General features: G+C 31.4%; 1 protein-coding gene across 1 annotated transcript in view; it reads right to left on the bottom strand.

Moving 5' to 3' along the window:
* The window catches only part of LOC106464435 (DIS3-like exonuclease 1), a 59,976-nt gene that overhangs the window by 25,388 nt on the left and 20,408 nt on the right, over window positions 1–14,180 (bottom strand). Inside the window, exons 7-13 of the mRNA XM_013924576.2 lie at window positions 11,976–12,111; window positions 10,608–10,756; window positions 9,580–9,695; window positions 8,453–8,568; window positions 4,645–4,798; window positions 2,081–2,229; window positions 268–459 (exon numbers count right to left, since the gene is read on the bottom strand). Of these exons, the coding sequence (XP_013780030.1) occupies window positions 268–459; window positions 2,081–2,229; window positions 4,645–4,798; window positions 8,453–8,568; window positions 9,580–9,695; window positions 10,608–10,756; window positions 11,976–12,111 (1,012 nt within the window). The remainder of the gene's footprint in view (window positions 1–267; window positions 460–2,080; window positions 2,230–4,644; window positions 4,799–8,452; window positions 8,569–9,579; window positions 9,696–10,607; window positions 10,757–11,975; window positions 12,112–14,180) is intronic.

The following is a 14,180-nucleotide window of genomic DNA, read 5'->3' as shown; positions in this document are numbered from 1 at the left end:
CTTTGCACACGGACTATTCAAAACAAATACTCAGTATATTCATAGACAAATCCTTATTTTATTAAAAATACTTCACTAAAAAATATGATTATTTGTAAGTGAAAGACTTGTAGTATTAACTGAAAGACTCCCACATTTTGTAAAGATATACACACTATATTGAAAGTTAGAAGTATTAAATCTATAAAGACTTTAAACAAGTACAAAGAGGTAATGTGGTCGGTCAAATTGACTGAGCCCCTGTTGAAAGAGTTATTCAATTATCACCTATCAGTTTGCCCTAATAGGGAACACAAGTCACCACTCAGTAATGGTGGAAGCATGTCGTAGCGACGATCAGCTAAGTATACTGTAACACCACGGGACCTAGCTTCTATGTCTGTCAGAGAAAGAGGTTTCACAAAGTGGGTGACATCAGCAATATGGACTCCAAGTTCTACTCCTCCATCTGGTAATTCTCTAAGTAAAAAATATATTACAGAGTTCATTAAAACAAATGTTTTCTTACATTATCCACACATGTATACATGAAGCTACCGAGTTGTAATTTAATGAATAGAAAAAGCAAGAAATTGAAAAATTCACATTTTAATGGACAATATAACCATAAGAAGTGGGATGAATAGAAGCATGAAGATAAGCAGCAACTGTTTTCTCAACATCTAGTAACTTCAATAGACTGTTTCACATTGCTTTAGATTCATCTTAATTTTAAAATACAGAAAGGAACAAATTATTAAATTATGAAATATTTATTACATGTTTTGGAAACAACTGTGAGAAATCATTTGTTATATTCTCTACATTATTCTTGATTTGAAGTTCCAAAATCTTTTGATTCAACAGACTTCTGAGAGGGTTTTCAATAAAAAGAAAAATGAAAAAGAGGAGAAAATCCATTGTAAACCAAGTTCAGAGGTAAGCACTTTAACACACCAAGGATTTAAAAACAATACAAGGCTACTTGTGGATAAAAACTGAATCCATCCATCCATCTGAAACTGGGCAAATGATTGTGACACTACAGTCAGCAAGTAATAGGCTCTTTCACAGGAATATTTGATACTCTTTTTCTGGATTTCAAAGAAGGACCATGGGTGAGAAACCCATCCAAATTCAGAATAGTACGAATTATATATAATAAAAAATAAAGAGTGCAAGAAACTTTTTGCATGCTTCATGTTACAGCAAAACATTTGGAAGAAAAAAAGGATAACCAAGATAAAAAAAAATGTTTGTGGAAAACTGTATACGTGAAACATATGATTATAATAACAAACTATTAAGGTCAAGAAAAAAGAGGTATATTAAAAACAACCAAACGAACAAGAATTTTGGTCCTTAGGTGAAATCCTAAGGATGTTTCAGTGCTAAGATAAAAGGAAGGCCTTATGCAAGCAACAAAAATTTGTTCTGCACAGGGACTAAGTCTAGAAAGCAGGACAACACATCCAAACAATAAGATCTCAGAAAAACCTAGCACATGAAAGATTAAGTTTTATGCTTTATTTTGTTTCACTTGACTAGCTTCATCGGGTTAGTAGAGTCTGAAAGACTGACTACTATCAGTTACTTTAAATTAGGCCATACTTAAAGCAACAGATAAAATATGCATTAAAGGATTTTAATTGTTCTTCTATTTCTCATCACTACATTCTACTATACTGAAAACTCAGAGGAAAGAAAGTTATAGTCTTTCCAACAGGATATTTTAAAAGTTGAAGAAATGTTTTCAGTAATTTTGCTACAACTCACTTTATGTCTTTTATAAAATAATTTATGTCCTAATGATTCATCATATTTTTATATAAACAGCAATAATAATAACACCTTTTAAATCTTAGTCTAAAATATGATCATTTCAATTTTGTATTCAAGAGAACTAAAAGGAAAATATTTCTAATTCTATTGATAATTAAACAAAAACACAAAGCCTCTGAGAATTCTTCTTTTTTATATCCAACTAGATATATCTGAGAATTGAACTTACTAAATGTTTGAACTAAAACTGTAAAAGCTTTTACATTTTTTGTTTATTTTTGCATAAGCTTCTACTGAATGAAAGTGTCATAATATTTACTTGACAGATAAAGTGTCATCAACATCTTCACATCCTACTGGATCAATACTGAACACCAGATGACTTTTCCGCAAGTCTTTCCTCTTGGATATTTCAGATTCTTCAATCTTCCATGGTGAATTATCAGTAGTTGTTGGTAATTCTTCAAGCTTTATTCATTCAACAAAAAACAGATAATAAGTTGTATACTTTTTTTTCAGTTTCACAACTTAATCTTACATATATATTTCTTTACTGGAAGACATCCCTTTTTACCAATCCCATTACACTAAAAAAAAGTTCATACAAAATATATAAAGAAAATATTTGGCTAACCTAAGTAAAAAGGTATATTTTTGCATGATAAACTAATCAGGCAAAAAGTAATTAAGAATGCTCTTTATAAATCATGGAAACTGGTTCTTAAAATAGTAAGTATTCCCTTCATTACAAGCTGACAGAACTTCCAGCCTCCTGAAAGTTAACATTTTCCTATTCCGAAAATGTATTTTCGATAATACTTACACTTTAGTTTTATCTCGATGAAAGTTTCTCCTCTTTGCCCATCTAAGCATTGGTATGAATCTTACCTCACTTGCTCCAGCCTTTATATTCCACTATATTCCCCAAAGCAAGTTAAATCTTGTGATTTGTGATTCTTTCCACCTATGTCAACCTGCCTTCTATCCCAGGTCTGTAGAAAAGATCCCCAATATCACTGCCTATTCCGTTTTCCAGATGGTTCAAATAGCATTTCCAAAACCGGCCATTTCATGAGGAGGAAGGCCAGGAGAGTGTGAGAAGAGGTAAGTATTATCGGAAATACATTTTTGGTATAGCAAAACATTACCTTCCCTCACACTTTAGCTAGAATCCCACATTGACAAAGTGGAGGGGCCAGTAAGGGCAAGATCCACACAGAAAGCATCTGTGTAGAAAAGAGGTGTGCAAAAATGAGAAATAGTAATAGTACACTAGTGAGGTCCACACTACTTCTGGAACAGGTATGCTCTTCGCCTGGGAAACATGAAATTTAATACCTGGGCGGTAAAGGCTTACTAGCCACAGATGCAAAATCCTTACATCAGTAGAAGAACATGAATCCATCCAGGTTCCACCCATTCAGAAGAGGTCCCACATCTTGTCATTGAAATTATAAGGCTGTGGGCATAAATCTAGAGGATGTGAAACAAACTAAGTCCAACCAATGGCACAGGAATTGCCAATCTGGGTGTGGAGTTACGAGAAGTTGAGGACCCTCTTCCATGATCATTGAAATGAAGAAAATGACCAAAAAGAAGGGCCACACTCAACTCAACCGGATAGTGAAGAGTCATCTCTGAACTGGAATTAAGAGGAGCCTCCTGCATAGGCTGTTCCTGCTCCTGCTATAGATCTGGGAAAACCATCTTGGATTGTTGGTAAGAGGGCACCCAGCTTTGTTCTTTTCTCCTTGAGTGGAATAACGAGTTCAAGCATCACTGAGGAGGAATAAACCACTGTCCACCACTCCAGTGACTGAAAACTGGGAGTGGTAAGGACTCCCACACTCCACTAGGAGAAATGGGGGGGGGGGGAGATACTCGAGCTGGATACTCCCAAGGAATGAAGCTCTGGAGATAGTGCAATAGGTGAACCACATTCCCTATTTTGAAAAGCAAACCAACCCCAATTTATTCAATCTATGGGTCAGCAGGGATGGACAAAATCCCCTTAAGTTTTACTCATGATAGTTCATGAGTGGTGGTCTGGTAGTGTATTTGTGTTTTAATTGTTTACCACCCAAAAAGTGCACAAGGTGGTGTTATGGAATACCCCATCTCAACAGAGCTAGTTGCTACCAGGAAATATTTTTTTTTATTGGTCATCTGCTAGCTATGGCGGATTTGGAAGGAAGAATATAAGGCCAGACAATACCTGCCACTGAGTGGGATCCAAATGAACATTAATAAACAAAATATTACCGAAATCACTTTGAAAAACTATTACTTCGAAATTTCATTTTTGTTATGTTGTAAAATAAATAAAATAGACAACAAACTTCAGACCCATGAATACAGCTCTAAAAAAAGGAATCATCTGAAAAGTAGCTATAACTGAAGCCATTCAACACGGAAGAGAAACTCGCAGCAAAAACATAAAACTGTTGTTGTAACATTCTGCCATCAAGAAAAGTGAATAGAAAGTAATAACGGGAAGCTTATATACAGATCTGGGATAGGGGGTGCATTGACGTAGGTGGAGAGAATCACAAGATTTAACTTGCTTTGGCATTATAGTGGGGGGTATAAAGGCTGGAGCAAGCAATGTAAAATTCATACTAATGTTTAGATGGGCAGAGAAGAGCAATTTTCATCAGGATAAAGCTAAAGTGTGAGAAGAGGTAAGTGTGTTTCGGAATTAGTGGGAGTTATAAAAACACTTGTATTTTTTATTATTTATCCTTATTATTAATATAACTGCAATGTATGAACATGTTTAGTGAAGAAACAATATGCAATAAACACATTAATATGTAAGTTATGTAATCTAAAGAATACTAATTCTACCATAATTCCCATGCACATAATATGATATGAACTCACCAAACCCTTAGAAAACGATGAGACTGAAATTTCGTGCTCAACTAGAATGGCAGCTATTTCAGTTTCCAGATCTCCAATTTCTCCAAGAATTCGAACAAAATGGCCATTTGGATACTGTGAATCACGCTCCCAACTATCTATCCTTACAACAATCCTGAAATATTTAACAAAATATACTTGTTAATGAAATATTTTTTTTCATACCAGTGAAAATCTCTAAAACAAAAAAATTTAACTAATAAATATCCGAAAGTCTCAAAATTTGTTAAATTTGAAAATGGGAAGAAATAATACATATCTGTATTTAATTGGATATTTAGTACTTTTATAACAGTCAGGTTGTCCAGAATGTACAAAGTATTTTAAGGCTTTCAGAAACAGAGGACTGAAATCTCTGACTTTATTTACCTACAAATATATTTTATATGCACAATTATGTAATAAAACATTCTAAAAGTAGGAGCATTATTCTTTCATACAGAATCACCCCCGACTGGACTCAGTGGTATATATGTGGACTTACATTGCTAAAAACTGAATTTTGATACTCGTGGTGGACACAGCACAGATAGCCCATTGTGTAGCTTTGTGCTTCACTCCAAACAAAGCAAGGTACACAGAATCTGAAATGCTTACCGGGCTCATTAATCAAACCAAAAAATAAAGCAATTATATCTTCAGTGAGTGATGTAGTTATTACACCTTGTTTTAGATGGTACTTATAACAAACAAGTTGGGGCTATTTCACTTTTCATATGAACCATACGTCATTGATCTAGGAAATATAACTTCTGTTTATATCTGTTACAAATATGGTACGTACATACTTAACTTGTATTATGCAGTAATATTTTGTTACTCCACTGTGACAAAACCTTCATACATTGTGACAGACATATATCTGTTTTACACTAGTTTCTACTCTTTCTCTTTTTTTATTCTTCTGAAAATAAATGGAACATTAAAAAAATCTTCATATAATTTTCTACTAGTGTGTTGATTACCTTTCAACAGTCCAATATAAATAAGTTTTAAAAACGTTCATGGATAACTATTCTGTAAATGAACAGTACAAAAACCTAACTGAAGAGTTAGCAAGAGCAATTTCAATATCTGCCCTCCAAGCCTGATGACTAAATTTAATTATATGAATATATCTTATGATTATAAATGCATAGATAAAGTCCTTGATAAGCTAATTTTAAAAGCACAACAACCTCTTGATAAGAAGAAAACATTACATCACGAGCGTTTAGAAACTCAATGTCTCTCAAACATAGAATTGTAAAGTTCATAATTTTTAGTTACCATCTATAATGATCATTCAAATTGCAATCCTCAAATATAGAAACTTTGAAATAAATAAGTGTTTGTTTGCTTCACAAGTTTTTGAATTGATAGAGCTAGGAATGCAGCTAAACAACAGAAATCACTACCAACTCTTGGGTTACTCCAATTGAACAGTGGGATTTGACTGTCGCTCTTATAACACACCCAAAACACCAAACGTTGAAGTGTTATTTTGGTTTGATGTTACATAAGACGTTGTGATGTCTATTAACAGTTTTAAAGTCAACAACAGTTGATATAATTTTTTGCAGGCAATATTGTTTGTATTCATTTGGGGTAAAGCATTTAACTCCCTCACTATGGGCTCATTCCCAGGGATTGACCTCATAACCATTTTGTGCTTGTTATAGTTTTCATACTACAAGTTTTAATACTTTAAGCATATTTTCACAAAATCTTACAGGTTATCAATAAATGTTATAAGGCTTTCATATACAAAATATCAGATTTTTTATCAAGTTTTAAGAATTTTAAAGCAACGATTTGCTTGTGCATTTTTTTTTTTTCGAATGTTGACTATCCAATATGCAAAGTAATTTGGATTTTAAGATTAAAAATACTTTTATGCATCAAAAAATTGTCAAATTTCACATGCAAAATTTTTATCACATTGTAATAACCTCCTGGTAATTATCAAGCGTTTTCTGTTTTGGAAAATACTATATTTTATTTGTTATTTTCACTGTTGTATCTCTGTATGGGCGTGGTCGATTTGATCAACCTCGTAACCACCATTAAAAATTAGGAAATAGATATAAATTATGCTTTTTTCATTCTAGAATGACTACAAATTAAAACATGAAACCATAAATGTTTAGTCTAAATACCTTAAACCTCATAACATTATACATCTATGTATCTTTATTATTTTTTACCTTTGAGCTGTAATGTCCGACTAACATTACAAAAGTTGCAATGACGTGATGCATGTGCACTCATGTTACTGTATCCAATAGTATAAAACTAATTTCTACAAAATGACCTGTATTGGCTTTGTTTTAGTGGACCAGTATTTTGTAAAATACAGTCACAATTCTGTTATAATATATTACATGTGTGTGTGTGTGTGTGTGTAAATATATATATATATATATATATACACACACACACACATTATTACTATTTACAAATAAGTTCTTACATTTCAGTTATTTTTCTTAGCAAATGGAACAGTAAAGAAGTACAGAAAGAGATGATCTCTTCTAATTACAAACTTTGTACTCACTTGCCATAATTTGCTAAGCCTTGTCAGATTTCACACACTGAGGATGTAAAACAAAATAATTGTTTTAGGTTTTATATATGCATTTTTGAATAACAAAAAAATCATAAATTATTATATCAATACCACAGAATTGTACTATAATTATCAGGCTTAGTAACTAATCTGTATTTGGGTCTAAATAATATATTTTATGCTCCATTTTCTCCTACCTTTCCACTTCGATTCTATTCTAAAAAGGAAGGTTTTCCCATGTTAACACACTTCACAGAGGCTGAGAAAACCATGTGGGGGACATACTGAGTATTCATTTGGTTATACATACGCCAGAGAGCAAAGTAAGAGTACGTAAGCAAGTATTCCCAAAAATGGAAAATGGGCAGGGCCACCTAGGTTGATTCACTAAATATAACATCTCAGAAAATAGAAAAGATAAGAAGTTCTTATTTTATATTCTAACTTGTCAATATCGGTAATTTGAGTTTCTAATTCGTAAGAAACTATAGACACCTTGTATTTGGATATCAACATCTAATTTGAACCAAACATACTCTGTGACACACAAAAATCGATATTTATGTTTGTTTTTTTAATATTCACTTTTAAATTAAGAAATTAATTAATGTATAATACCAAAATTGGAATTATACAATTTGATATCAAACTTAGTGTTTAAATAAAATTTTGAATGTAAGTCTACAAATGTGTTGAAATGCCCTTTGATCCCTGACCATAGGAAGACCTGTTGAGAATGGGTTAATGTTCAGACTTAAAAGAAACAAACTTGAAAAGAAAATTTGTATTTTTAAATTGTATGATTTGTTTTTAAACTGGTTTGATTTTTTTTAAGTATGTGTAAAGCTACATGAGGGCTACCCGTGCTAACCATCCCTTATTGTGCAGTGACAGATTAGAGGAGAGGCAGCTAATCAACACCACTCTCTTCCAATTTTTGGGGTATTCTTTTACCAACGAATAGTGGGATTGACTGTCACATTATAATGTCCCCACAGCTGAAACGGCAGATGTGATCAGTGATGGGGATTCAAACCTGCAACTTTCAAATTGCGAGTCGAGCACCTTAACAAACAGGCCTTGTTTTTTAAATACAAAAGTATCTTGTTATAACTTTAGTCAATATCCTAAAACACTCAATTTTTATATTGGGTTACTGGATAGACAGAGAATTAAATGTGAGGTAAAACTTCACACTATATCTAATCAAGAGAAATTTACCTTTTGTTTTGAAAATTGACAGCTTGCTTTGTTGTAATCCGGATCTTAGGTATCCTACAGTCATATGGTATAACCAATATTCGACCTCCCAACTTTCTATTTGCTATATTATAATCCTGCAGAGAAACACAAATTAACAAAAGGTATATAACTACCTTTATTAAATACTTATTATTATCAGTATTAGATATATAAATGACCTTATAACACCAAATTTGCCATTTTTTATTAATTGGATCCTCAATGTTTTGCCTTACACTAAAACACAAACTTTAACTGACAGTACAAAACTTCAAATAACATGGTTGGTTTATAAGGTCATTTATTTCAATTATTAAAATGTCTTTTATACACTGATAGGCATTACAGAAATTAAATAATGAACTTATTATTAATTCTTTTATGAACAAGTAGAGAACTAATACATAATGTTTGTTTTTAGCTTATACAAGCACAATGCTCAAAGAAATAGAGTAGAAAATCTGATACACTATCGTAATATTGCTGATATGTTTTGCTTATATTGTACATGTAGTTACACAGAATATAAACAAATAAGTCAAAACAACAACAGGGTTTCTATCATCCAATTATTGCTTTAAAACATTAAGAAAAACTGACTTAGCATTGATTTAAAATATATTTAGATTTGCATTTAATTATTTTGTTTGCTGAATTTTGTACAATAGCTACTCAAAAGCTATCCATACTAGTCATCCCTAATTTAGAAGTGATAGAAGGAAGGTAGCTAGTCAACAACATCTGCCACCAACTCTTTGGCTATTTTTTACCAACAAAAAGAGTTGGTGGTGGGTGGTGTTGACTAGTTGCCTTCCCTCTAGTCTTTCACTGCTAAATTAGGGATGGTTAGTGCAGTTAGCCCTTGTGGTGCTTTGCAAGAAATTCAAAATAAACCAACAAAAAGGGGGATTGACCATCACATTATAACTGCCCCATGGCTAAAAAGATGAGCATTTCTGGTGATGCAATTCAAACATATACCCTGCAAATTCAGAACCATAAGCATCAGGCATGCCATGCTACTGTTTTTAATAATATTTGTGTTCAATAATAATGTCTCTTAGAAACTCATCAATGTAAAAAAAATTATATGAGTTATGCAGTACCTCTTCATCAGGCAGACAAGCCACATAGTTTCTCCATCGTCTCTGTAAAACACCAACTACTCTTCCCACTGGCATGATTTTGGTGCTTTTCTTATTTTCCTCTCCATTTACTGATTCTGCAAATTACAAGTATGTTAGGCCAAACTTTTATCATAGGTATCCACCAAAAGAAAAGGTAAAAATAATATAAATTATATTTTATGACCATCAAAGACCACATTTGTTGTGGGACGAATTTTACAATATGACAAGCTTTCACATGCTTTCTTTTTAACTTTAAAATGAAAAGTTGCACACAATCGTTTGTACCAAATTTACCAGACCCAGCATATTTGGCATGCTTTTTGTTGAGCCAAGAAAATTATGTTGATCATATGTTGAATTTAGATTTATTGCAAGATGGCATACTTTTGTTGTTATTTATATTCTCCAAAAAAAAACAACAAAAAAAACAGGTAAGCATAGAGAACTGTGAAAATATAGAGGAAGAAGCATATAGTTAAATAAAAAGCCAAACATCCGTTTAACCTTTAGCCTCTCTTAACAAGAATGACTCACCTCAAAAGCTCTGTTTAACAAATTAGACTTTATTGATATACAAGTTGTAGCTTGTATGGATATACATACACACATATATACACATACTCAGTTCAACTACTAATATGATCAAGTTGTAATTCTGCTTTTTTATTTTAGTTTGTCATTTCAGAACTCATTTTTGTGGAGTATTTAGTAAAGTAAAATTCTGGAGAAAAATGAAATTTACTTCTATTTCTTTTTTAAGTTAAAATATTGTTTCACTAGGTTTATTCATTACAAATTTAATGAGGGTTTTAAGACAAAAACTGGCAACGAATGGGTTGAAACAAATCTTGCTGTATTGAACATTGGAAATATCAAGCCAAGTTATGCACAGCAAATGTTACAGTACTGTTACATAATAATATGTATTCAAATAACTAGTAACACCAGTTCAGGAATACTGCTTCTTCATATCAGATCTTTAAGAGGCAACTTAAAAATCTTACCTTCTTTTGTGTTATTAGTTAATATTTGGTTTCTCGATTTCCATTCACTTTTTGGCATAAGATCAATAACAACTTCATCACTGTGAATGGCTCGATTTCTATTTTTCATTCCTTCAATTAAAATATCACCACATTCTCTACTGGATAACCTTGAAAAGAAACAACCAATCTGTTTTTTACTTCTTTCTATAAAATGCAATAAATCAAATAACACACACACAAAAAAAACTAGTTTGAAATGGATTTTACATCTTTGACAGTTCTAATAAAAGTGTTCAACGTGTCAACTACAATTTATTTATTGAAAATAAACATTCATTTAAAAATTATCTTCAGATTATTAATTACAGTAATAACTTAAAATTAGCATTGCATATTTATGTATTTATGGAATGATAATTTAATCATCTATAACTTACAAACTAAATGAGCATTTTCTATATGAGCACTGGAGCAGCATATTTCACAGCTATAAAATGGTATTTTGGGCCAAATGTAATATAAAGCGAGTATGTGATTGATTCTGGGGTTCACTTTAACGTATCCACATATGTGCATGTATAAGAATGTTAAATACATACATTCAACAACTTCCTCCACTTACTGCACTAAATGATCAAGAGAATTAAAAAAATTAAAAACATATTTTTTGTTTATACAAGTCTAAAGACATACATATATTGTTTTTAATAACTAAAAACTGACAAAAGGTATATATTAGAACAAGCTTTATGGAAAAACGTTTTTACGGATGAAGTAGGAGCATGATATACAGTATTAACAAATATACACAAAGTTCTCTTAATTCATGTAAAATTGACTTTGTACTTGTTCATGTAGTGTAATAGTTCCTTGATTATAAACCAGAAATTTTCCAATTTTGATATTTTACAGCTTTTTAAAATATTTCCTCAGGAAGGTTATCAGTGAGTGCATGGTTTATTCAAAACAAAGATCATTATTACAATAACCCAACAAGAGAGAGAGAGAGAGGGAAAGAGAATAATTAATTCTGAATTATTATATGTTTTCTAGCATCTTACAGATCAATTCAGTTTTTAATGCTATTCTTAAATGTTTAGCTGTTTACCAACAAAAATGTTCACAAGCACTAAAACATGGAAATTCACCACCTAAAAAAAAAAAAAAAAAAAATAGCTTAGTTTAAAAATATCTAAATCCTTATAATCTTATATAACATCTGTTGACCTAGAAGTATGTAAAAAGTTCTACTGAATTAAATATTGCAGCTTATATAAAGTCGATTTCTGTGAAATGTTGCAAACTGTGTCAACCCAATCACTAGTCAACTAATAAAAGTTAGAACACTAAATTATGATTACTATACAAAATGTAATATCCACATACCAATAAACTGATACAAAAGCTTCTTTTCCTGAATTATTCTTATTTACTCGTAGTTGTCCTTGAAAGTACCTCCCACTTTTGAGTCCAGCATGTAGGCCTTCTGATGACAGATAATTCGAATATTCACTCGTTCCACCTACATCAGTTGTAAACAAACAAGTGTATGACTTTTCAAAGCTGTCAAGTCATTAGACTTTTTAGTTATCACAAAACTTATCACTAAATGATGCTAAACTCAAACATAAAAAAAAAACTTGAAAATTTTAAACTTGTAAATTTCAAAGATGATTAAATTTTCACAACCATAGGATATTCAGTAAATTTCTTTCTTTTCAAGACAGGACCGTACCGATCAATGCTGGCACCCTGTGCAAGATATAAATTCTGTGTCCCTCCTCAAGAAAGTCGAATCTATTCTTGCCTTGAAAGGTGAAAATTTGCATCCCTAAGGATCAGAGCTATGTGAGAGCACACTACCCTTGGTACTGCTTTGTTTAAAGATAAGTGTAGGACTATTTAGGGTGAAAATTTGGGGATATTTCCAAAAAAATATTAAGGAAAATTAGAGCAAATCTTCAATGTTTATTGGTTAAAAAGATTATTAAGATATGCTTATGATATCACGATTATAAATTTTACCTGATAAGACAAAATTAGTTAGCATCTATATGAAGATGTTGATGATGACTTAACCTTACATCTGGTGGTCTTCTGTAATTTTATTTTAAAAAGAACATCAATCTTACCTAAATGATTTCTAGCTCAATTTACATTAATGAAACCACCAATTATTTGAACCTGGTTAATATTTCCATCATCATAAGAACAATATCCCCAAATCATTGGAAACAAAGTTGTTGTTTTTTAAAACTTTTTAAGGACTGCTTTAAAAAATAGGAATTTTAGAGCAAGTGGAGATACTGCAACCAATAGAAAAATTATACAAGAAATCAAAGAGAATAGGTAGGAAAAAAAAGTATTTATAAAATTAGTTAACTGCATGATGTGATGTAAAATATTTGATGACCTGTCAAATATCATATAGCACATTATAAGTTCAGAAAACTTTTTGACAGTTATTGTGCAAACATAACTTAATAAGTTAAAAACGTTTTCAACAACAACTACAGTTTCTGAGCAGCTCTGGTTAGTTGTTTAAGCCCCGACATCCCTTTTGTTTTGAGGATTTAATAACTTTTAAACCTAAATTACTGTCACGGATTTGAATTGGAATAACTATTATACAGCATCTGCTACTTATCTACATAGTGGTCAACAACCATAAAAGGATGCACGGAACTCTAATGCCAGATCTCAATACACTTCCAATAATGTCTCAAATGAATACTATTTTTCCAAAGTATTATGTTTATCCCTTTAAACTAATAATCTACATTTAATAGATAAGCCACACAATTAACTTGTTCACCATTATCACAACAAGAAAGTTAGAGCATTCTTAAGCACATTTGTTGAACTGTTTTTAAGCGAAAAATGCATATTATTATTATATTAAAGCCATATCAATGACATTTTGGTTTACAATTTGTGTTTGCTCCTCTAACAAAAAATAATACAGAAAAACATAATATCTGATTAGGTCATAACGATAACATATGTTTATATTACAATGCTTCTGACACAGCATTTCTTATAGAAGACTAAAATTAAATTAAACCTACTTTTTTAATGTCAATTTGTCAAAATATTTAACTCTGAAATTACTGACATGTTTTTTATAACCAGTGTGGTCTACATATTGAATCTCAGTTTTTGTAGTTCTGACTTCTTTGTTTCAATGCTTTTTATAGCACTAAACTTTCTATATTACCATAGCTAGCTAGGTTACATATATATATATATATATATATATATCAATCCCTACTTATCTTTATAAAATTAAAAAGTTTTTTATTATAATTGTGCTATTAGGAATACTGTATCCAACAAAGTCATGGATCCCAAATCAATTTGGTACATAGACAGTTTAAAAAATTGTTTAAGTAGCTTCAGTAATTCTAGGGTTAATGACCCATCTATTATGAGATAAAACCAAAAGCCCTAAAATCCCAGAGACAACAAATTTACACTGGTAACCACATCAGTGAAAAGCATGGTATAACTCTATTCCTTCAGTTTCACATATTCTTTTTGAGCACTACTGAACAAGCACACAACTTTAAACATCAACAATCATTTGCTCTG

Source organism: Limulus polyphemus, unplaced genomic scaffold (genome assembly GCF_000517525.1).
Source record: "Limulus polyphemus unplaced genomic scaffold, Limulus_polyphemus-2.1.2 Scaffold1653, whole genome shotgun sequence".
NCBI classification, from domain to species: domain Eukaryota; kingdom Metazoa; phylum Arthropoda; class Merostomata; order Xiphosura; family Limulidae; genus Limulus; species Limulus polyphemus.
This window is presented reverse-complemented; position numbering and strand designations above follow the sequence as displayed.